Consider the following 21,131-nt stretch of genomic DNA (forward strand, 5'->3'; position numbering starts at 1 on the left):
TTCCTTTTTCGTTTTACTCCCCAACTCAAGCATTAAATGACAAATTTTCCCCTTTTCTATTCCTTTTTAATAGAATAAGAGAATATCAAGCTTTAAACTATGTGTTAAAGCTATTCATCTTTGCATCACTCGCTTAGTATACCTGTACATATATTAAATGACAACAAAACTATAAAATTTACAGAATAAGGATAATGTTTTCAAAAATAAAGTTGTAGAGAAATCAAAAGCCAATGATGATGATAAGGTGCAGGGTGAGGATGTTGGTAAAGGGCGAAAGAAAAAGAAGATAAGGGTGAGGAAGATGATCTAGATTGGCCATTAAATGGGGTGGGGAATTAGGGTTTTTGAGTATTTCGTGCTGCTGTGTTTTGAGATTGGCTGGGTTTTGAGAAATTGATGATAGTTGAGTGAGGGAGATCAGATTAACTGTCTGGAGTGGAAGAGCTTTTTCTTATATTCATAGAGATACAGTAACTTTTTTTAAATAAATGATTTAGTTAAATAATCAAAGATAATCATGAATATGATTGTAATATATATAATAATTGAAAATTTTCAATTGTTTAATTTCATTAATTATCATTTATTAATTATGTAGATTATCATTAATTAAAAATTTGGAATTTTAAATTTTGTAAATTATAATGAATTATGTTTATTTAATTTATATTTTTATATAAGGGTAATTTTGTATTTTCAATTAAATAGTATAAAAATATATTTTTTTATTACACTTACACAAGATAGATAAGTTATTTACTTCTATACTAACTAAAATCATTAACTTTAACAATTTAAAGGGGAGAGTTTGATTTTTTCAAAATTAACAGGTGTGAGCATATGATTGCACTAAACCTTGGGTGCGAATAACGTTTTGGCCACCATCTCTACTACTCATTCTCCCTTGATTGATTATGCAGGTCTCTGGTTCTTCTGAGGCACAGTTTGTTGCATTTTTTTTTTTTCTCACAAAAGCCATATGAGGCTTTTTGCACATGCTTGTACAGATTTCAGCTATGTCACAAGATGCAATTTTGTAGTCTCTATATTACCAATTTTCATATTGTTATTAGGATTAGGGGAGGTTTCCCGCCAGAATAAATTCTTGATTCTCACTTCTCATCACTTCTGGTTTATGTAAGGATTTTGATAAATGAGAAATATAAATATCCTACTTTCATTTTCTTTCTTTCTTTCATTTTTCTATGAGGGTGAGCAGTAATATTTATTATTTCGTGATATCTCAACCATGCTATGAGATTCTTATATATGCATTGTTTCCAGTGACAGTTGGGAAAATGTTATTTGCTTATTATTTCAAGATGAAGACGTAATACCCGTTAATTAGACGAAAAGACAACAATGTCCTTCGGGTAACGCCCTTTAAACTGATGCGAAATTCCCGGTTCAATTTACAGTTGGGAATGGCAAAACTGAAACCAAAAAGAGTACAAACACACCAAGCGCACGCACGGTCCAATTGGTTTCTGATTCAGATCTGAAACTCACTCAGTTGGATCCACCGACAACTGTATAATATTTTTTTACCGGTCAACAATCTCATTTTCTCTTTTGGTCTTCAGAAATGGAGCGGTTCATTGACAATTTGCGGCCTATGGATTTGATGCGGTCGGAGAAGATGACCTTTGTACAGCTCATCATTCCAGTTGAGTCTGCTCATCGAGCCGTCTCGTATATCGGCGAACTCGGTCTCTTGCAGTTTCGTGACGTAAGTGTGTCGTCTCAGATCCGACTTGGTCTTCTGTTTATTTAATTGTCTTCTTTGTTTCGTGTTTGATTGCTGAGAAATTAGAAAACAAAAAGAAAAATTAGGATTTAAATTTTTGTACAATGATGGTTGGCTATATGAATTGTTATACTAAGCTTAGCGGAGCTTTTTTTTTTTTTTTTGGTTGTTAATCATTTAATTGTGGAGCTTTTATTTTTTTGGTTGTTAATCATTTAATTGTTTTTATCATGTTGTCTGTTAACAGTTTTAGCTCAGATCTAACTAGGTTATATTTAATTAATTGGAGTGAATATTGAATTGCTTTTGCCTGTTTGTTTGCTGAGAAAATGTAGGAAAAGACAGGAAACGGATTTGAGTTTTATTTGTTCCTTATGAAAGTTATTTTAAACTGAACTATGTGCATATTATATACTTAATTTATTAAGTTCAGGCTAAAATATTAAACTGAATGTGTGCTTACTCTCTTACTTAACTGCGATAATATCTAAAGGTGGTTTTGTTTCCCCGGCCAGTTAAATGCTGATAAAAGCCCTTTCCAGCGAATATTTGTTAATCAGGTATGTACCTTACATGTGTCAGAGCTATTACTGCAGTATAATTACTTTAGATTTTCATTTTTTCTCCAGAGTAATGCTGCACATATAATGTGGCATAAATGCTTGATAGCCTCGTCATCTATCTTCATTTGTTGAGTTGACTTCAGGAACTCTTCATTATTTGTGCCACTTGAGCTTGCTTCTGCAACTTTTGATATTTCCAGTTTCTTAATCTTACCGTGTCTTCCTGCTTCCTATGCCTTTTATTGATGCTAAATTAATGAATACATGGATTCTTTTGAGCAGCATGGTGCCCTGATTCATATACAATTTTGATCTTTTATGCTCTCCATTGTTCAGTAATTAGTAAAAGACATAGGATAGAATATGAAGTATAAAATTTTTGTCACTAATTTTATATGTTTTAGTTTAGATCGAGGCTAAATACAAATTTGGATTTTATTTGTCATTGTTATTTGAACATTTGAGTTTTCTTTTTTATAGGTAAAGCGATGTGGAGAGATGTCAAGAAAGCTGCGATTTTTAAAGGAACAAATCAATAAAGCTGGTCTTCTATCTTCTGTCCATCCTGTTTCAGGACCTGATATTGAGTTGGAGGAATTAGAGGTCGATAATACCCCCTTGCTCTACTGATGAGTTTTTTTTTCTCCATTGCCTGGGTTTAGCTTGTCTTTATGATTCCTAGATTTTTATTTTATTTTTTTGACGTTGGAACAAAGTAGATACTAAATGCATAGACTACTTGCTTCTGGAATCTGAATGTATTATTTGTTGTATTTCTCCTTATTTCAGATGCAACTAGCTGAGCACGAACATGAGCTAATTGAAATGAACTCTAATAGTGAGAAACTTCGACAAACGTATAATGAGCTCCTTGAGTTCAAAATGGTCTTGCAAAAGGTACTCATTCTGGCTATCTTTTAGGGATTACTTTATTGTTCTGTTCGTTGACTTTACCTCTGTGGTTAAATTTGGTATTGTCTCTGTGTGTGTGTTTAGTTCCCACTTTGCTTTGCTTGGCCTAGGGTACTCTTAACCCTATGTTCGTTGCTGCATATGCTATTAAGCATTTGAATAGTGACAATCTGATGGGGGATGATAATTGCGGTACCAATAAGCTGCTTACTGGTGGACTATCTGTTGCTTCCAGCATACTAGCCTGCCAGAAGACAAAGTGATCAAGGGTTTACCACCAAATATATATGTTCCTTTTCCCTTTCCCTTTCCCTTTTAAGTTTAACTGACAAGCAGTGTTGAATTTTTTCCTTTATGTTGGATGGGTAAAAATGTTCCAGTGTTCCCTTATCAAGTACTTTCAATGGATCCAATTCATTCAATCATACAAATGTTCTCTGTTAGAGAGCATAGTTTTTCTATTCTTGTCTTTCAGACACCAGTACAACTCAGGAAGGGTTGAAGTTTATAATTCATTTTGTGTTCTAATGGATTACAGATTTTGACAATTGCTTAGCATTTATGGTTTCTGTATTTATCTGATATTGAGAAATTTTTGCTAGTCCTCAAACACCTAGGTTATCTAGAATCAGTGGTTTACTTGATTGTAAATGTGATTCATTTTCCCTCTCCTGATGATATCCCATATTTAAATCTGGACATGAAAATACTTCTCACAAAAATGGTTATTAATTGTGAAAGGAAATTTAAAATATGAAATTTCGATTAAAACTTCTAATAAATAATGCATTTTGCTATGACCTAACCCTCCCATATTTTATTGGGCATTTCCAGGCTGGTGGCTTTCTTGTATCAAGCAATGGTCATGCCGTTACCGAGGAACTGGAATTAACTGAGAGTGTGTACTCAAGCAGTGGTTATACTGAGACAGCTTCATTACTTGAACAGGTATTTGTTTAATGAACTTTCAATTGTTTTTGTTGACAGAAAAAACATCCTGTTTAGATCATTCATTATACAGGAGATAAATCCTGGGCCATCAAACCAGTCTGGTCTAAGATTTATCAGTGGGATTATTTGCAAGTCAAAAATTCAAAGATTTGAGAGAATGTTGTTTCGTGCTACAAGGGGCAATATGCTTTTCAATCAGGCACCAGCTGATGAAGAGTGTGTGGATCATCTAACCACTGAAACGGTTTTCTTCTTTCTCATGACTGGCTCTGTTAATTCATTATCTAGAAGATTCAATGTTTGCTTCTTTAAATCTTCTAGGGTTGCCATTTTTGCTCAGAGGGTTTATTTGTTGTCTTTCTGGAACTAGTATATGTTATTTGTTATTGACTTGTATTTGTTCAACTTGCAGGTTGAGAAGACCATATTCGTAGTATTTTTCTCCGGGGAGCGAGCAAGAATGAAGATTTTAAAAATTTGTGAAGCTTTTGGGGCAAATTGTTATCCTGTACCTGAAGACATAACTAAACAGAGGCAAATAATTAGAGAAGTAAGTGTCTTGTTGTGGCAGTTGGTTATATTTCATCTATTGCGTGGAAGAAGAATTCCATTCTCATATCTATTTTTTGGCTGTAACGGTGCTATGTATCCTTGTTTAATCTTAATAACCGTTATATGAGATGCTCTTATTGTCTCCAAATAACAACCAGAAAATTCTAAAATTCTTAAAAGTTTTATTGGAAGATATACAGACTAATTTATCTCGCTTGAGTGTTCCTCATTTGTCAGCTAAAATCGTTTATATGCCTAGTCGTTGATTAGAGGTTTCATTACTCTGTAGTTTTGTTTATTAGAAGATATAAAAAAGAGTCACAATAAAGGTTATTCAGATTTTTTCCAAGTTAAAGCCTTCTTTTGACAGGTTTTATCTCGTCTTTCTGAGCTTGAAGCCACGCTGGCAGCAGGCATACTCCACCGAAATAAAGCCCTCACTTCCATTGGATTCCATCTTACAAAATGGATGAATATGGTAAGATTTAGCTGCTACACTGTCTTTTTTTTTTTTCTCTTTTGGGTGCCCTTGCTGTGGCTTTCAACATAGTAAATTTAAACTATTCCAACTCCATGCCATGTTTATGATAATGTAACTTAATCTTCTTGATTCTGGGGACCACCTGTTACCAGGTAAGAAGGGAAAAGGCTGTATATGATACACTGAATATGCTGAATTTTGACGTTACAAAACAATGTCTTGTGGGAGAAGGCTGGTGCCCTATATTTGCGAAAGATCAGGTAAGTCTGTCGGGCCTTATTGTTGAATAGATTACAACGTGTTAGTTATTTTAGTACTTTCTCGTACTTCTGCCAAAGAACTTTTTGCCTAAGGGTTTATTATGTTTCAACAGATTCAGGAGGTGCTCCGACGTGCAACTTTTGATAGCAGTTCTCAAGTTGGCATAATATTTCATGCTATGGATGTTTTGGAATCACCTCCAACACATTTTAGAACAAACCATTTCACAAATGCATTTCAAGAAATTGTTGATGCTTATGGGTGAGCTCCTTTGCTGCTGTCATTATTTTCGTCTTCTTTAACCAAAATTGTCTTCCAAATTAAAGCAACATTCACCTTATGAAAGGAATGATCATGATTTTGGATGAGATTTTTTAGGGGCATTTTTCTTTGACATTATCATTATCTTTGATAAAATTTCGTCTAATGCTTTCTTATTAGAGGTTTACATGGTGAACAAGAGACTCAAAAGAGGTTGATGCATTTTGTTTCTTTAGTACTGTCGTCAGCTTTCACCATATGGCAGCTATTTGTTGCAATCATGTATTTAGTCTGTCTTACTCACTAGAGTTGATTCATGCACTAGCATAGTTCAGTTTCTGTTTAAGATGAGGTCGAGCTACTTAATGTAAAATTTGATTTATATGGTTCATGTTCAATCCTGCATGTAATTTTTCATATTGGTTAATTGAATCATTGATAATTATTATATCAATATTCAGAATGAGGCTAATTGGCAGAAGCTCTGTGCTTTGTTAGTTTTTTAAAATTTATAGAAATGATTACAGTACTAATGAAACAATCTGTTTGGCAGTGTTGCTAGATATCAAGAAGCAAATCCTGCAATATACACTGTCATTACATTTCCTTTTCTTTTTGCGGTGATGTTTGGGGATTGGGGTCATGGAATATGCTTATTGTTGGGAGCATTAGTTCTTATAGCTCGGGAAAGGAGGCTTAAGACTCAGGTATATTTGATTTCAAATTCCTTTTTTAAGTCAAACAATTTGTTGTACTAGAAGAAACTATGCTGTCTAGTATTATGAATCATGGTCTTCCTTAAGTGAACATAAACTTATCAAAATGTTTTGTGTTATTTTTCATATTGCAAGTCATTGAATGTATCAGTGGCTAAGTTAATTGTTGTCATCTTTTGTCATTATACTTTTAGTTTTTTGTTAATAATATTCCTTTTGTAACTATATTGCAATGCTTTTGTTTCATTTTATATATCTCTGGGAGAGGAGTCCTTGAACGAACTGCAAGATGCTTGATTGGACCCTTAAGGACTTCAGTCTGTCTTTGACTTAAGATTTTGCATTTTTAATATGCTTATACTGACTTAAACATTGTGCTTATGTAATATGGTTATGTTTCCCTGCCATGAGTTCTGATGTAGTTCCCATAAGTTGATTTTTAATAGTTTATATGCAGAAACTTGGAAGCTTTATGGAAATGCTATTTGGTGGGCGCTATGTACTCCTTTTGATGTCTCTTTTCTCGATTTACTGTGGGCTGATTTACAACGAATTCTTCTCTGTTCCTTTTTACATATTTGGTGGATCTGCTTACAAATGCCGAGATAAAACTTGCAGGTAATAGTTATGTATGTCTTTCAGATTTACTTTGAGCAGAATCCTTGGATGTTATCAGGAGCAGGCTTGGCTTTGCTTCATTTGATGCCCTCACTGATTGATAAGGTTTTACATTTTTTGATACAAATGGTGCAAATAGCCCCCACAAACTATTTTTCCAACCCCCATTTCAACATTTTTGTTATAATATCCTTAAGACAAATTCATAATGCACCCATGATACTGCCCTTAAAAAAGGAAAAATTTGCATAGCACAAATGGTTTTCTGTCTTGTTTCATCAACTCTGTAGCCCACCAAAAAAGTATCAAAAAATGTGAAGCCTGAACCGTTTCAGTTTTACTCATTTTCTTAACCTTCCTCAATTATTAATGTTCTACGATCCGCAATCTATTTCTCATATATGCGTAGTTGGTTGAAATAATTACTTCTCACAATACTCGTATAACAAACACATGAAAAATTTGTTTTATCATATTAAAACTAGCAACTTTTTTATATTTTAACTAAAACTTATTACTAGAGGTTAACGAGTTCCATTAAGAAGTTTTGAAGTATCTGAACACTTAACATTTGAATGAATATACACATTCTTTTGGATCATCGCAGAATGTGATCAACAAATGGGTTATAATTTGTTTGGCTCCAAACCAATTATAGATTGGGAGATTTCCTTGTATTGTCTTGAAATTTTCTTTTAAGATAAAATGTGAAAACCATTTCTTAAGATAAAAAAAAATAGGTGTTTTGAAAGTGTATCATAAAAGTTCATAAAAATAGAAGGCTAGTCTTGGAAATAACACAGTTGTGTTTAGAAATGGGGGATTATAAGATACCTTAAACAACCGATGAGTTGCATATAGCATCACTCTTCATATGAATTTTATTGCATTTTAATTCAAATCATCTAGGCATTATAGATTAACCATGCTTTACTCTTAATCAGTTCTGAGGAGTTTCTTGAAATTCTCACAATTTTTTTGTTCATTATCTTTGTATGCTTGAAAGTGTTTTCAGTTCTTTGTGCTATTAAAGAATGATGTTTCTGGAAATTCCTTTCTTTCTCAACAATGTAGTTTTTTTTTATCATGTGATTAGTTATTCTGTTATTTTTGTTGTTACCAGTGATGCACACTTAGCTGGCTTAGTTAAATATCGAGATCCATATCCATTTGGCGTTGATCCAAAATGGCGTGGAAGTCGATCAGAGCTTCCTTTCCTAAATTCTCTTAAAATGAAGATGTCTATTTTGTTGGGTGTGGCCCAGATGAACCTAGGTATTATATTGAGTTACTTCAATGCACGCTTTTTTGGAAGTTCACTGGATATAAGGTGTGTTTCCTAGCCACTCTTTTCATTTCTCTCTATATGCCCGGCTTCACCTCCTTTTAATTGCCCTTTCCATTTAGAGGGACGAGACTGAAATGTTTTTGCATCTTGTTGTCTAGGTATCAATTTGTGCCACAGATGATCTTTCTTAACAGTCTCTTTGGGTATCTTTCACTTCTTATTGTTATCAAGTGGTGCACTGGTTCTCAGGCAGACCTTTATCATGTAATGATATACATGTTTTTGAGTCCCACAGACAACCTTGGTGAGAATCAATTGTTTTGGGGCCAGAGACCACTTCAGGCATGATCATCCCTCTTGTATCTATTGTGGATATGCTTAAAGTGCAATATTAATTTGTCTGTAGTAAATTGATGTTTGACTTTCGCAGATAGTATTGTTGCTTTTGGCTTTAATTGCAGTTCCATGGATGCTCTTTCCAAAACCTTTTATTTTAAGAAAGCAACATTTGGAGGTAATTTGGTGGTTGACTTGTCATGCATTTGTTTATTTGGTAGAAAAATCTTTAAATATTTTGACATCTCTGACTATAATTTTGAAAATAGTGCTTATGTTTGTGTGTGGTATTGTTGGGCTCTCATAAATTCCTGTAACTTTTAAAATGGATTGTCGATCCATGTTTTCAATTGACTGAAACACCAGTTTGTCCTGTTGAATGGGAGATATATATTGTTCATGTTCTTAAACCATATTTTTGGTACTGTGAGTAGCATACTTGTCCCAGCCCTAGCTTATAAGTTGTTACACATCTATCTATTTGTCAAAGAGAAGAGTGCACACACATCTGCTTTCTCTTGTTCATCCAAGTAATATGAAAGGTACCTCTTTCTAGCGTGAAATGTGCCTAATAACATGCATGTTGTGTATATACTCTGTGTATACATGTCTCATGTACAAATTAACATTCTGTAATATATTTTTAACCCCTTTAATTTATCCTTTATGGTGCCCTTCTTGGGTGTCAAACTCATCTTATGCAAGCCCAATACTTTGTAGAGACACCATACAGAAGGATCTTTAATGATCAGAACCTCCTCTCTTGAAACATAATTCATTCTTATCCTCTTCATCTTTTTTTTTTTGGATAACTGGGGACTTTGTTCATATTTGTTGGATCGGATTCATAACTACTACGCTAGATAAGTCAAAGTTTTACAAGCATTGTAGAGGCTAGAACCCAAACCTTCACCCTGAAAGTTCTAATATTTCACCACTTTTGTTAACCTTTGGGGTCTTGCTCTCCATCTTTTACAACCTTTTTTAGTTTTTTGACATTATTTTTATTTCCTAGAATATTTTAGAACTTGATATTATTTTCCTTGGGATATTCTCTAGAGATTTCAAGGCCGCACCTATGGGATACTTGGCACCTCTGAGATGGATCTTGAGGTTGAACCTGGTTCTGCACGACATCATGAGGAATTCAATTTTAGTGAAATATTTGTGCACCAAATGATACATTCCATTGAGTTTGTTCTTGGTGCAGTCTCAAACACAGCATCATACCTTCGACTGTGGGCTTTAAGGTACTGCCATGAATTTTTGTTGAATTAAACAAATGTCTTTTCTATTGTGTGGTTAACTGATAACTGTTACTGATATGTCAGCTTGGCACACTCTGAACTATCTACTGTCTTCTATGAGAAAGTCCTCCTCCTTGCCTGGGGGTGAGTTTTTAGTTTTTATCATTCAGCATCTGTTTCTCTGCCTTAAAGAATTTTTGCTCTGTTATCTCAACTTCACTTATTGCAGTTTATATATCTTCAAATGCCTTTGTCATTGTATGCATGCAATAGGAACCATAACATCATATTCCTTCATTTCTTTGTGCCCACTACAAATGTCAAGTGATAGCTTGATTGGTTGCCACTTACTACACATGTTAACATATCCACATTGTATTCGATACTGTGCAAATTGAGCAAGCGGTGTTAATAGGTATTAATTATGTTCTATCACATATATTTAAAACTCTAGTAAAGGAAGATAGATATGTAATTAACATAAAAAATTATTTAATATTGTAATAGAAGTAGGAATGTGGTAAATTTTTGTTACTCTTAGTATGTTATTTTGTTATCACTAATGATAAGCAAGTGACAATTATTACAGGTATGACAACCTTGTTGTCCGGTTAATAGGTCTGGCAGTTTTTGCCTTTGCCACTGCTTTCATATTGCTCATGATGGAGACTCTCAGTGCTTTTTTACATGCGCTGCGTCTTCACTGGGTGGAATTTCAGAACAAGTTCTACCATGGGGATGGCTATAAGTTCAGACCCTTCTCTTTTGCTTCAATAAAAGACGATGAGGATTAGGTTTATCGTATGTAACCTTCAGTTTTTGGGAGAAAGAAAGAGTGTGAACAGAGGTAGGAGTATTTTCAATTATAGAAAGCCACTTACAGAGGACGGCCATGGAATCCTATTCAGGCTGGCAAGAGGATTTATACTTATTTTGCTCAGACATTATGCTGCTCGACTTTGATGTAGAAACAGGAAATCATAGCTCATATTCTCAGGTATACGAAGTTTTCTGTTTAGTCATTTTTAGGTTCCATCAAAAGAAGTTTGTATTTTACCTTTTTTTTTTTTTTTTTTCAAATTATTCTTTTGCACAAAGGAGAAAAGAAGTAAAGAGGGCGAGGGAGGGTTGGGAGCTTACTGTAAAGAGGAGCTGGGAATCCTTTATACATCGTATTGTATTTGTTGGGCCCGGGAAGTAGGAGGAGTAGATTAGAAATTTTTACAGAATCACACTAGTTAGTGTGGCCATTGCGGGGAATTGGGCCTTTTTGGTTTTTCAATTTTTTGTTACTCCAATGTAATAATTAATTACCCAGTTATCCTATAGAGAATTTTAAGTTGAATAATTTCAGTTGCATCTATTTCACTTGTGCTATTGTTGTTGCTATAATCAAATCGAAAGTCGTTGATCTTGGGTGTTGGTTGCTAACTCGTCTCGGAACAATTGAAGGATTATTTGAATTTTTTGTTAGACTAAAGAGAGGTTTGCGTTAATATTAGGGTTTACGTTGGCTGCAAGAAAATAAAAGTTTTAAGATTTTAAGTAGAATAATCAAGCTATGTATATAATTTATGTGTAAATAATGATGTATTATCATATGATTAAATATTGTTTTATTTTTTAAATTTCAATTATTCAATTATATGATGATATGTTTTTGTTTATGTACAAAAATTATACACATCGAGTAATTTTGTCTTTCTCCAGTTGCATTTGTGTATTTCCAAATTAGACGATGTATTTACGCCAAAGGACTTATTCCCACTAAAAGTTCATTGTATTATCACATTAGTATCTATCAACTATTGAAAACTTAAACACTCATTAATAAACTGTTAAAATTAATAAAACTAGTTAATATTATTTATTTCTTCTATAGGTAGAGGTGTCGATGGGCTGAGTCGGGCTGGCTCAGGCTCGGCCCATCGGGCTAACGGGTCGGGCCTAAAGCCCAAATAGTGATGGGCTTTCGGGTCGGGCTGACCCATTAATATATGAAGGCCCAAGGCCCGGCCCATATATAAATGGGTCGGGCCGGGCTTTGAATTTTTTTAAAAAATTATTTAAAATTTTTAAACAGATTATTTTTCATATTATAAAACATAAATAAATATATATTATAATAATATTCAAATGGATTGAATTCATTTGATACTTGATCTATTTGTAATATTTTGTAATGATAAAATTAAAATAAAAATAAAATTATAAACACAAAGAATTATTATTTATGAATTTAGATATCTTCTGAAAGATAATTAATGAGAGAAAATGAGATTGAAAATATAATAAAATAATTGAGATTAGAGATTTGTAAATAAAAATGAAAATGAAGAAAAATTAAATAGGTTTATATAAAAAAAATAAATTAATTAAAAAAATAAATAAATAAAGGCCAAGACTTCTGCTACAAGGCAGAAGCCTTGCGACAGAAGGCAGAAACACAAGACAAAAGGTAGAAACACAAGGCAAAAGGCAGAAATTCAGTCAGCTAAAATTTAAAAAAAAAAATCTAAATAGTATCGGGCCGGGCCAGCCCACGGGCTTAATATTAAAGCACGAGGCCCTGCCCAGTAGGCCCATGGGCCTAGCCCGTCACGCTACAGTATCGCATCGGGCTTTCTCGTGCCGTGCTTTTTTTTCGTGCTTCGTATCGTGCCTTCATTCAACTCGGCCCAATTGACGTGTTTATCTATAGGTTTAGAAAATTAACAATTTTTTTAAGAATTAAATTTTGAAATCTTATATTTCCCTTTTAGGGTTTCCTTCTTTTTCTATCTTTTTTTTCTAACGCCATCATTGGTCAACTTCTCTTTCCCTCTCCCCTTTTTTAATGCTAGTAACTAGAGGAAAAACATCCTTGTCACTAGATAAAGACGAATCGTCTTCGTCTAATGATAAGAATGTTCTTCGTCCAGTTACTTATGTCAAAAAAGAGAAGGAAGAGAGAAATTGGCTAGTGATAGTGTCGAAAAGGAAGGGGGGAAAATAAGAAAACTCTAAAGAGAAAATGCAATATTTCAAAATTTAATGATAGAAAAAAATTATTAGTTTTCTAAACCTATAAAAGAAATGAATAATATTTTTTTATTTTAAATATATTACTAGTTAAATGAAGATTTTATTTTTAAAATTTAATTAATTTTAATATTCAAAAGATATGTGTTTAAATTTTTAATAATGAACACGTATCAATTTATGAGTGCAATGGACTTTGATTATGAAAAAGTCCTTCGGCCATGTATTTGTACGAGGATCCGGCCCATGTAAAATGAATTCATGCAGTTAAATGAAAATTCAAATTATTCTGGACTTTTAGTAATTATAAAAGCAGCTGCCACATCACGTGACCGTTGTCTTCCGTTTCCCGCTTGCCCAGCAATTTGAGATTTGTTTTCACACTCGAACTGAATAAACGAGAAAGAAATCAGAGAAATGGAATCGGATGACTTGTCGTTTCTAGAGATCTCCGGAGAAGATGATTCGCTGTTGCCGCTGCAAAAGATCCTTAATGACAACGCGACAAGTTTCGATAAGACCTATTTCACTTGTTCGCCTCTGCTAATCCCCAGATCTAAGCGTTCCGTTCATCCCCCCTCGCCTCTTGTTTCTCCAATTGGTTAGGGTTTCCATTTGATATCTGGTCGTCTTTATTTATATCTATTTCGATTCTTGGATACGAATTATTGGTTTAAATTTGTGTACATTGTGCTGTAATTTAAATAATTTGCTTTTCTAGTTTTCTTTTTCTAAATTCTCTTTTATATTAGTGATTCTTTTATTTTTATTATTTTTTCAATTGTCCTAGATAATCTTTTTGAATAGCTAAATGGTTTTTCTTTCTGCTAATTCTAGTTACATAATATGTTTTCTGAATGAGTTTGAATTCATCATATTCTAGCGAATTAGTAAATTTTTAGCTTTATTGCGAGCTATATGGAGGAACTTTGAGTCAATAATGAAGCATTTTTCTACTGAATGGTAATTAGTTTAATTCATTAAATTTATATAACTGTTTCAACGAAATTACCTTATGATATTGCAGCAGGAGTGACGAGCAAGGAGAATGAAGAAAATCTAAGTTTATCATCACATAGTGATAGTGTTAATGAAGGGAATACAAGCTTAAACAAACCGGAAGTGCCAAAACTCAGTATAGAGCCCCAGCAAATGAAGAGGAAGAAGAAGGGTGGAGGGTACAATTTGCGCAAAAGCTTAGCATGGAACCAAGCTTTCTTTACTGAAGAAGGTGGTCTAATATTTGGTTTTGCATTTCATAATGCTTTATTTCCTTAGTAGAAGTTGAAGATGGGAGGTAAAAACTCTTATTGGTTAAATACTTACTAAGTTACTAGTTTTTTTTTTTTTTTTTTTTTTGGGGTCAGGTGTTTTGGATCCTTGGGAGTTGTCTTTAATTAGTGGTGACATTGGTAAGTCTAGTGGGCCGCTGTTGCCACTTATTGATGAAGATCGGAGCGAATCATTGGTGGCTGAATCAGAAGATCTGACAGCTCTTGAAGAAAATTTGTATAAGGAGTTGCCAGCAAGTACTATAAAGGAGGATAGAAAGTGTGGCAGTACATCATTGCCAAAGAAGGGTGCATCCACTGGAGTTAATTGTATTGTAGCATCAACTTCAGCGGTTAGTGTTCATATAGTTGCTTGAGCTGCCTATGACTTGCTATTTTTTGGACATTATCTTGTCAGTTGAAAGCTGAGTCAAATGGAACTAATTCTAGTCGTGTTGAACATGTCCTCAGGCTAAGCAAAAGGTGCTTTCAGCTCAAGATGTTAATAGATGTGGATCTAAACGCAGTGGTTGCCCAAGACCTGCGGCTTCATCTACATATCCTTTTGATGACATCATACAATATAGTGGGAGAGTTTTGTGGTTTTTAGAAATTTACTAGAGTTGGGTAGTTGGTCTGTCTCTCTTTATCTATTAAATTGGAGAGTAGTTGGTCTTAACTTCTTTGAACTGTGAAAAGGCCTGCGACTGTCAACAAAACTAAAGCAGCAACTAAAGAATTAAACATGCCAAAGATACCAGTCCGAAAACAAGATCCCTCTGTTCATACTGCAACTGTTAAAACCAATATTGAGGGAGTCAGCAACATAAAGCAGAATCAGAATGTTCAACAAGGTAACTGAAGCATATTTCTTTTGATTTCAGGAGGGTTTAAATTCTTATGCTCACAGATATATTAGCTGAATTAAAGTTCTCAGCTGCAGATCATTGCTCAAAGTTGTTCAACGTTCTGATTTGGCAATTGTCATATCTTTATCTTGTGTCATATTTGTAGTACAATAGACTACTCTTTCAAATCCAATTCTGCATTTACAGCAGATGAAAATAATATATTCGCATTTGTTGCTTTCTTCTTTCTTGAACAGCAGTCAGTTTTCAAAGAAACATTGGACTAAGGTGTTCCTCAAACAATTCTAAAACTGCCCGAAGTAATGCCAGATCTGGTTTGCAACCCAGCAAATCGGTAGTTGTGAAATCTTCTGTTCAACAGGCTAAAAGAAATGTGGTGAGAACATAAAACATTAGAAGTGTTAGCTTTTATAAACCTATATTGGAGAATGCTTTGGGCCGAACATGGTTATTTATTACAAAATATTCCATTTAACCATGGAATGGTTGCTTTATTAGTTGTGATGTTCCAATATTTTTACAGGCCAGCGCAGCACGGAAAACCCAGTCGTCAAACAATTCACAGCATTCTTTTGTCACCAAAGCTAATGATGCCTCAGAGATCAACCCAGGTCCAGCTCTTCCAGCTTCTGGGAATTTATCATACAACCATGAGAGTAATGAAATTGCGACTTCTTTTCCACCAAAGTTTCCCAGTACTGGTGGAAGCATGCAACATTCACAAGTACAAACTGCAAAGCCATCAGGTTTGCGGATGCCATCACCATCATTGGGATTTTTTAATCAGGTTGACTCAAATAGACATTTTTTAGCCATTTATAGATCTGTGGTAAAAATTCTGATTGATATTTATTTCTTTGATTCGTGGTTACTTGCAGTCAAAAGTTTCTTCTTCACATAACATATTACAGAGAAGTAATAAAGCTTGCAATGTTCCCGAATCAAACATTCCTAATTTGAGGAAATTTGATGCCTTCAATGTTATCCGTGAGAAGCCCATTCCTGCCCCTGGGAAGATGCCTGACATTGTAAGTGGTCTGACATCAAGTGCAAATAAGGGAGTCCCAGGTTCAGTTACAGAATCTAATCGTCATTCTGATTCACTTGAAAAGACAGAATCCAACTTGCCTGGAAATGCTACTCAAAAGGTGGAACTTAATGCGCCATCTAACTTTAACAGTTTTGACACTGTAAATAATGAGCAAAGTTTTCATATATACAATGACACTAACCAGAAATCTCTGAAAACGGGGGAACAAAGAACATATGAGAAGAATTCTCCTGCAGTGGATAGTGAACTACAGTGTAGCGATGATAGATTGCTCTTACGAAGTGCACAATCTGATCAATTCATGAAAGATGATGCCAAAGAGAGAGTAGCTAGTATTTGCCCAATGAATATAGAAATGACTGAGCCCAAATTGGAGAATGCTCATATTACGTCCCAACTTGACCTGGCAGTGCAAGTTCAAGGTGTTTTTGAGACAACGGATTTTATTGACAGCAAATGTGAGGAGAACAAAGTATGTCATGTGTCAATTAAGGATCACAGGTCCTCTTCACAGTCACAATCTGGAGACGTCCATGGTGCTGTTTCAGAGTCACAATCTGGAAAAGCCAATGTTTATAGTATTGAGGGTCTTTCAAAACAGCATGATGATTTGTTAAGCTGTGCAAATGAAGAAAACATGAAACAAGCAGATGAGACAATGCCTTCCACCAGTCAGGTAGAACAGATTAAAAGTGAAAGTCCAAGTCCATGGACAAACAATGGCACATTTTCACGGGAGAGTAGATCCTTAGAGTTTCAGAAGTGCACTGGTACGGAGATTGCTAATTCCAGTACAGAATGCATTGCTGCAACTGATAACTTCTGTAAAAAATCACAGTTGCAGTCTGCCAATGTCAGTCTATCAGCTGGAAGGGGAAAAGTTGTTTTGGGCTCTTCAGCCTTTGATAATATGGTTGTTGATGAAAATGAAACCATAATTGATGCTGATGGAATTGAATTGAATAGTTCCCCTGCTCTTTGTTCAAAACAACTGACATGGCCTGACAGTGGCTGTGATATGGCGGTAGAGGACCCATGTGAAGACAATATCAAGTCATGTTTTATTGATACAGAATTCAGGCCTGATATCAAACATCATGGTCAAACTCCTTCTGGCATATCAGAAATGTTGGATAAATATCAAGAAGCAGATGTTTTTACTAATGGCAGCATTGAAGTCCCTGATGTTCATTCAGACAGTGGATATTACAGTGGTTGTGAAATGGGAAATTTTCAGTGTATAACATCCCAGCCCAGCACTTCAGAGGAAGTTATGGGTAGTTCAGAGGTAAATGATACACTTCCTGCTATGCAAGTTGAGGGTTATTCCATGACAGATGAAATAAATAAACACAAACATGTAGAAGACAAACACTTGAATTTGCCACTAAACAGTAATTGTTCTGACTCTGAATTACGGCCTGGAGATGAAATTAGTTATTGTCAGCAATATATGTCACCAGTGCAAAATAATCAGCTGAATTACAAGCATGTTGTCAACAATCTGTCCATAGAGGGGAAGCAGATTTCAGAGGCATATGACAAACTTTTATTTGAGGACTACAAGCCTTTTGCAGAATTCAGAGAATCCAATGCTAGTAAAGTTGCAGATGTGAGTCTGTACGCCAAAAGTTGTTTTGATAGAGAAGTGGAAATTTCTGCTCTTTTTCAACATGTATATGCAAAGCAAACAAATGAAGAACTTGCTGGAGTTGGTGATACAATTAAGAATACATCTAGTGGGCACACTGAACATAATGAGTCTGACCCTGTGGCTGCACAAGTTTCTTTGGATGACCATGGATTGAGTTTGGATGACAAGGTGATTGTAAACAACTGTTCTTCTGAAGAGTTGCAGGAGATGAATGTGCTTGGAAGCATAGTGGATGTTGTTTTAGAGCACACTGATGCTTGTGAAAATGAATTAAGTTCTGTTGTCTGTACTCAGGCACCCCCTGCAGCTAAGAATGATGGTGTTGATGAGGACCAGAAGGTGGAGTACCCGTCTGAGGAGAATAGAGTGTTAGGTTCTGCTGAGATTGAACCATTGGTCAAAAATCCTGAGTGTTATACTGATACAAAGTTCTGGAATAATGAAGAACTTAGTTCTCCTACCTGGTCATTGACTTGTGGTGTCTCTTTGAAAATGAATGAAGTTCAAAATTCAGGAACAGAAAATACTTGCGAATCTAAAGCATTTTGTTCACAGAACAAAGAATCTAAGTTTTCAGCTAATACATATCAGAGGGTATCAATTGTAGAAAATATATTTCACATATTGAAGCATGATTCTTTGCCAGAGGAAGCCAGTATATCGCAAAACAGTGACAGTTCTGTAGATGAACTGCAGCATGAGCTAGAAGATGTCAAGTATGCCACAGACAATGCAAGAAAAATGTCATTAACAGGAAGCATCTCTGAGGACGTAAATGCTAATACAGTGAAGATCACTGTTTTTCCAGAAGAAGTTACTATTTGTGAAAATAATGACGATTCTGGTGGTGAAATGCAGCATGAGTCAGAAGATGCAACAATGTCATTAACTGGAAATGACTTGCAGGAAGTACATGTTAATTCAATGGCAAGTGACAATTTGCCTGAGGAAGATGAAACTATTATCACTCAAAAGGATGGCAGTCCTAACAATGAAACGCAGCATGCTTTAGATGATGCCATACATGCCATAAAAGATAAGGATACAGCAGAACTTCTGTGAGTACTTAGTTCTGATCTATGTTATACATTTGGAACTTCCTTGTTTTTAAACTTGTTCCTAATTTCAATGGAGAATTGTTCTCAGTACTAATAAAAAATTTTAGAGTTCCTTCTGACCCTGATGTTTGTATGCAGTAAGAAATCTGGGATTGACAGGAAGCAAGATACTTCAATGATAAAACCTCCACCACATGCTGTTCCGTTTTCCGATGAGTGGTTAGCTGCATTTGAAGCTGCTGGAGAGGTAATATCAGTTCTCTTTACCTGTGGATACTTAGATTTTATCTTTGATCTAAAGTTACTGTACAGCACATTCCTCGTCACTCAACTTAGACGCATAACCTGTAGGCCTGGAACACTCATGGCACCATGTATATTGTACAATCCAAACTGATTCTATCTGTGGAGTGGGATGAAAGATCAAACTCTATTTAATCCTTTGCTAAACATATACTGAAATCGAATCATAAAGTGTTAGATCCTCTTGATTAAGTATAATTATTTGCTCAATTAATAGAAATATTTCATCAATCTCATGTCTCCATTTGTTTTCCTCTCGTATTGTCAGATATTATTGTAACTGAAACCACCATTATTTTTGGGTAGGATAATTCTCCAATTTTATAGCATTAAGATTACAAAAAACTATGCGTAATCACATGATAACACACACAAATATGTGTCTATTTATATAATCAAAATAAGTAGACATAGCATTGATAAAAAGATTAGTCAGTGGGTTTGTCCATTTAACAGTTGCATCTTTCTGCAGGAAATTCTAACCTTGAAAAGTGGTGCTGTACAGCATTCACCCCAAGACAAGACTCAACCTGAACCTGGTCCATGGTCCCCGGTAATTTCTGGTTACCTGGATATTCTATTTTGTTATGGCATTCAATTTGTTGTGGTGTTTTGATCTGAAATGTAAATAATTTTCAGGTGAAGCGGAAGAACAATCAAGGCATTGGGCCATTTGACTGTACAAAATTTACCAACATACCTCCTCCTTCCTAATGCCTAATCATTCTTTTGCCTCTAACATTGTTACTGATTTTGAAGCACGCCATATTTTGAGCAAATATTATTGTCTGAATTATGGCTTGCCCGGGCATTTCCACCAAAGCATATTTATTTCTTCTTTATTCACGCAACAATCTACAAATTGTAAATTATGTTCCATTGACTTTGTGTTCTCCGAACTCTGAAAAATCAACCCATCTTAGGCCAGTCTTGAAATAATCAGAGTAAAAAACAATCTGAGAAATTAATTTATAATTTAAGACGAAAATATGTTTTTTATATTCAATTGAAAAGGTGTTATTGTTAAGATTTAATGTTTTTAGAATGCCATCCCAGACAATAATTTGTGCTAAAATATATATATAAAAAAACAAAACTGACATCAACTCCTTCAAAAAGTAAGAATAAACATTTTCAGGTGGTTAAGAAGTTTATTATTATTATCATTATTATGATTCTTTGCAATAAGTTATCAAGACTGCCCAAATTTTACAAATTTTATTGGTGTAAAAAGCCGGTGAAACATATTAATATAAATAATATTATATATATATAAATAAATTATACAAACTAATTGTAAGTTTTGATATGATTACATCAGTTCGTATAAATATATTTACAATAAAATTATATATAAATAATATATACAATTATATATATATATAATGGCAAGTCATTATATAATTAAATATTATTTTATTTCTAATTAAAAAACTATCCAATCGTATAATAATAAGTTATTATTTATCTATAAAATTATATATATTATTTATACTAATAGCACTACTCTAAACTTGTATAATTTGTTTATATGCATACTTATTTTCAATTAATATTTGAAGTAACATCCCCTAATCTTCAAATTGTAACTTTATTTGGACTCTAAAAACAATAAAATTGAATTTGAATGGATCTTTTAGCTTCACAAACTTGTCCAACTCTTTCAATAGAGAATTTTGTCCTTCAATATGTAACTCTAGGGTTTATGTGTTAAGATTTTTTTATTATCCAAAACAACCGATTATGTGTATAAATTTATACATATTATTATATGATTGAATATTACTTTATTTTTAATTTAAAATTTTTTAATTATATAATAATATATTATCTATTATACATAAATTTATATTTATTTTTTATACGCATAATTTTATTATTTCCAATACGAGTGGAGAAAAGATTTCATCTCTTTTACAGTATTCCAGTCCGAATCAGGAAAGATAATTTTCAGTTTCACATCTAGAA

At 34.0% G+C, this 21,131-nt stretch overlaps 2 protein-coding genes across 4 annotated transcripts; both read left to right on the forward strand.

Annotated features, from left to right (window-relative positions):
- Positions 1-1,290: 1,290 nt before the first annotated feature.
- Positions 1,291-11,281, forward strand: LOC123206851 (V-type proton ATPase subunit a1-like). 3 transcript variants are annotated; one of them, XR_006500142.1, is made up of 19 exons: positions 1,291-1,732; positions 2,266-2,310; positions 2,794-2,916; positions 3,103-3,210; positions 4,060-4,173; positions 4,247-4,420; positions 4,589-4,726; positions 5,099-5,206; positions 5,362-5,469; positions 5,583-5,731; positions 6,285-6,438; positions 6,905-7,065; positions 8,189-8,395; positions 8,512-8,695; positions 8,784-8,867; positions 9,749-9,939; positions 10,021-10,080; positions 10,526-10,933; positions 11,035-11,281. XR_006500142.1 is itself a non-coding variant. In XM_044624109.1 (18 exons), the coding sequence occupies exons 1-18, from the start codon at positions 1,589-1,591 to the stop codon at positions 10,728-10,730; spliced, it is 2,457 nt and encodes an 818-aa protein (XP_044480044.1). In that variant the 5' UTR covers positions 1,291-1,588; the 3' UTR covers positions 10,731-11,281. The 3 variants fall into 3 exon arrangements, 2 of the variants coding, with proteins under 2 accessions (XP_044480044.1, XP_044480045.1); XM_044624109.1 differs by having other exon boundaries at positions 10,526-11,281; XM_044624110.1 differs by having other exon boundaries at positions 1,621-1,732; positions 2,244-2,310; positions 10,526-11,281.
- A 2,034-nt stretch (positions 11,282-13,315) lies between these two features.
- On the forward strand, positions 13,316-20,102 carry LOC123206829. Its single transcript, XM_044624087.1, has 11 exons — positions 13,316-13,558; positions 13,985-14,188; positions 14,325-14,581; positions 14,700-14,785; positions 14,919-15,082; positions 15,337-15,473; positions 15,621-15,884; positions 15,976-18,860; positions 18,999-19,107; positions 19,636-19,716; positions 19,803-20,102. Exons 1-11 carry the CDS (start codon positions 13,375-13,377, stop codon positions 19,875-19,877), a joined length of 4,446 nt encoding a protein of 1,481 aa, XP_044480022.1. The 5' UTR covers positions 13,316-13,374; the 3' UTR covers positions 19,878-20,102.
- The last annotated feature ends 1,029 nt before the right edge of the window (positions 20,103-21,131 follow it).

The sequence above is a fragment of the Mangifera indica genome, unplaced genomic scaffold (genome assembly GCF_011075055.1).
Source record: "Mangifera indica cultivar Alphonso unplaced genomic scaffold, CATAS_Mindica_2.1 Un_0051, whole genome shotgun sequence".
Classification (NCBI taxonomy): Eukaryota; Viridiplantae; Streptophyta; class Magnoliopsida; order Sapindales; family Anacardiaceae; genus Mangifera; species Mangifera indica.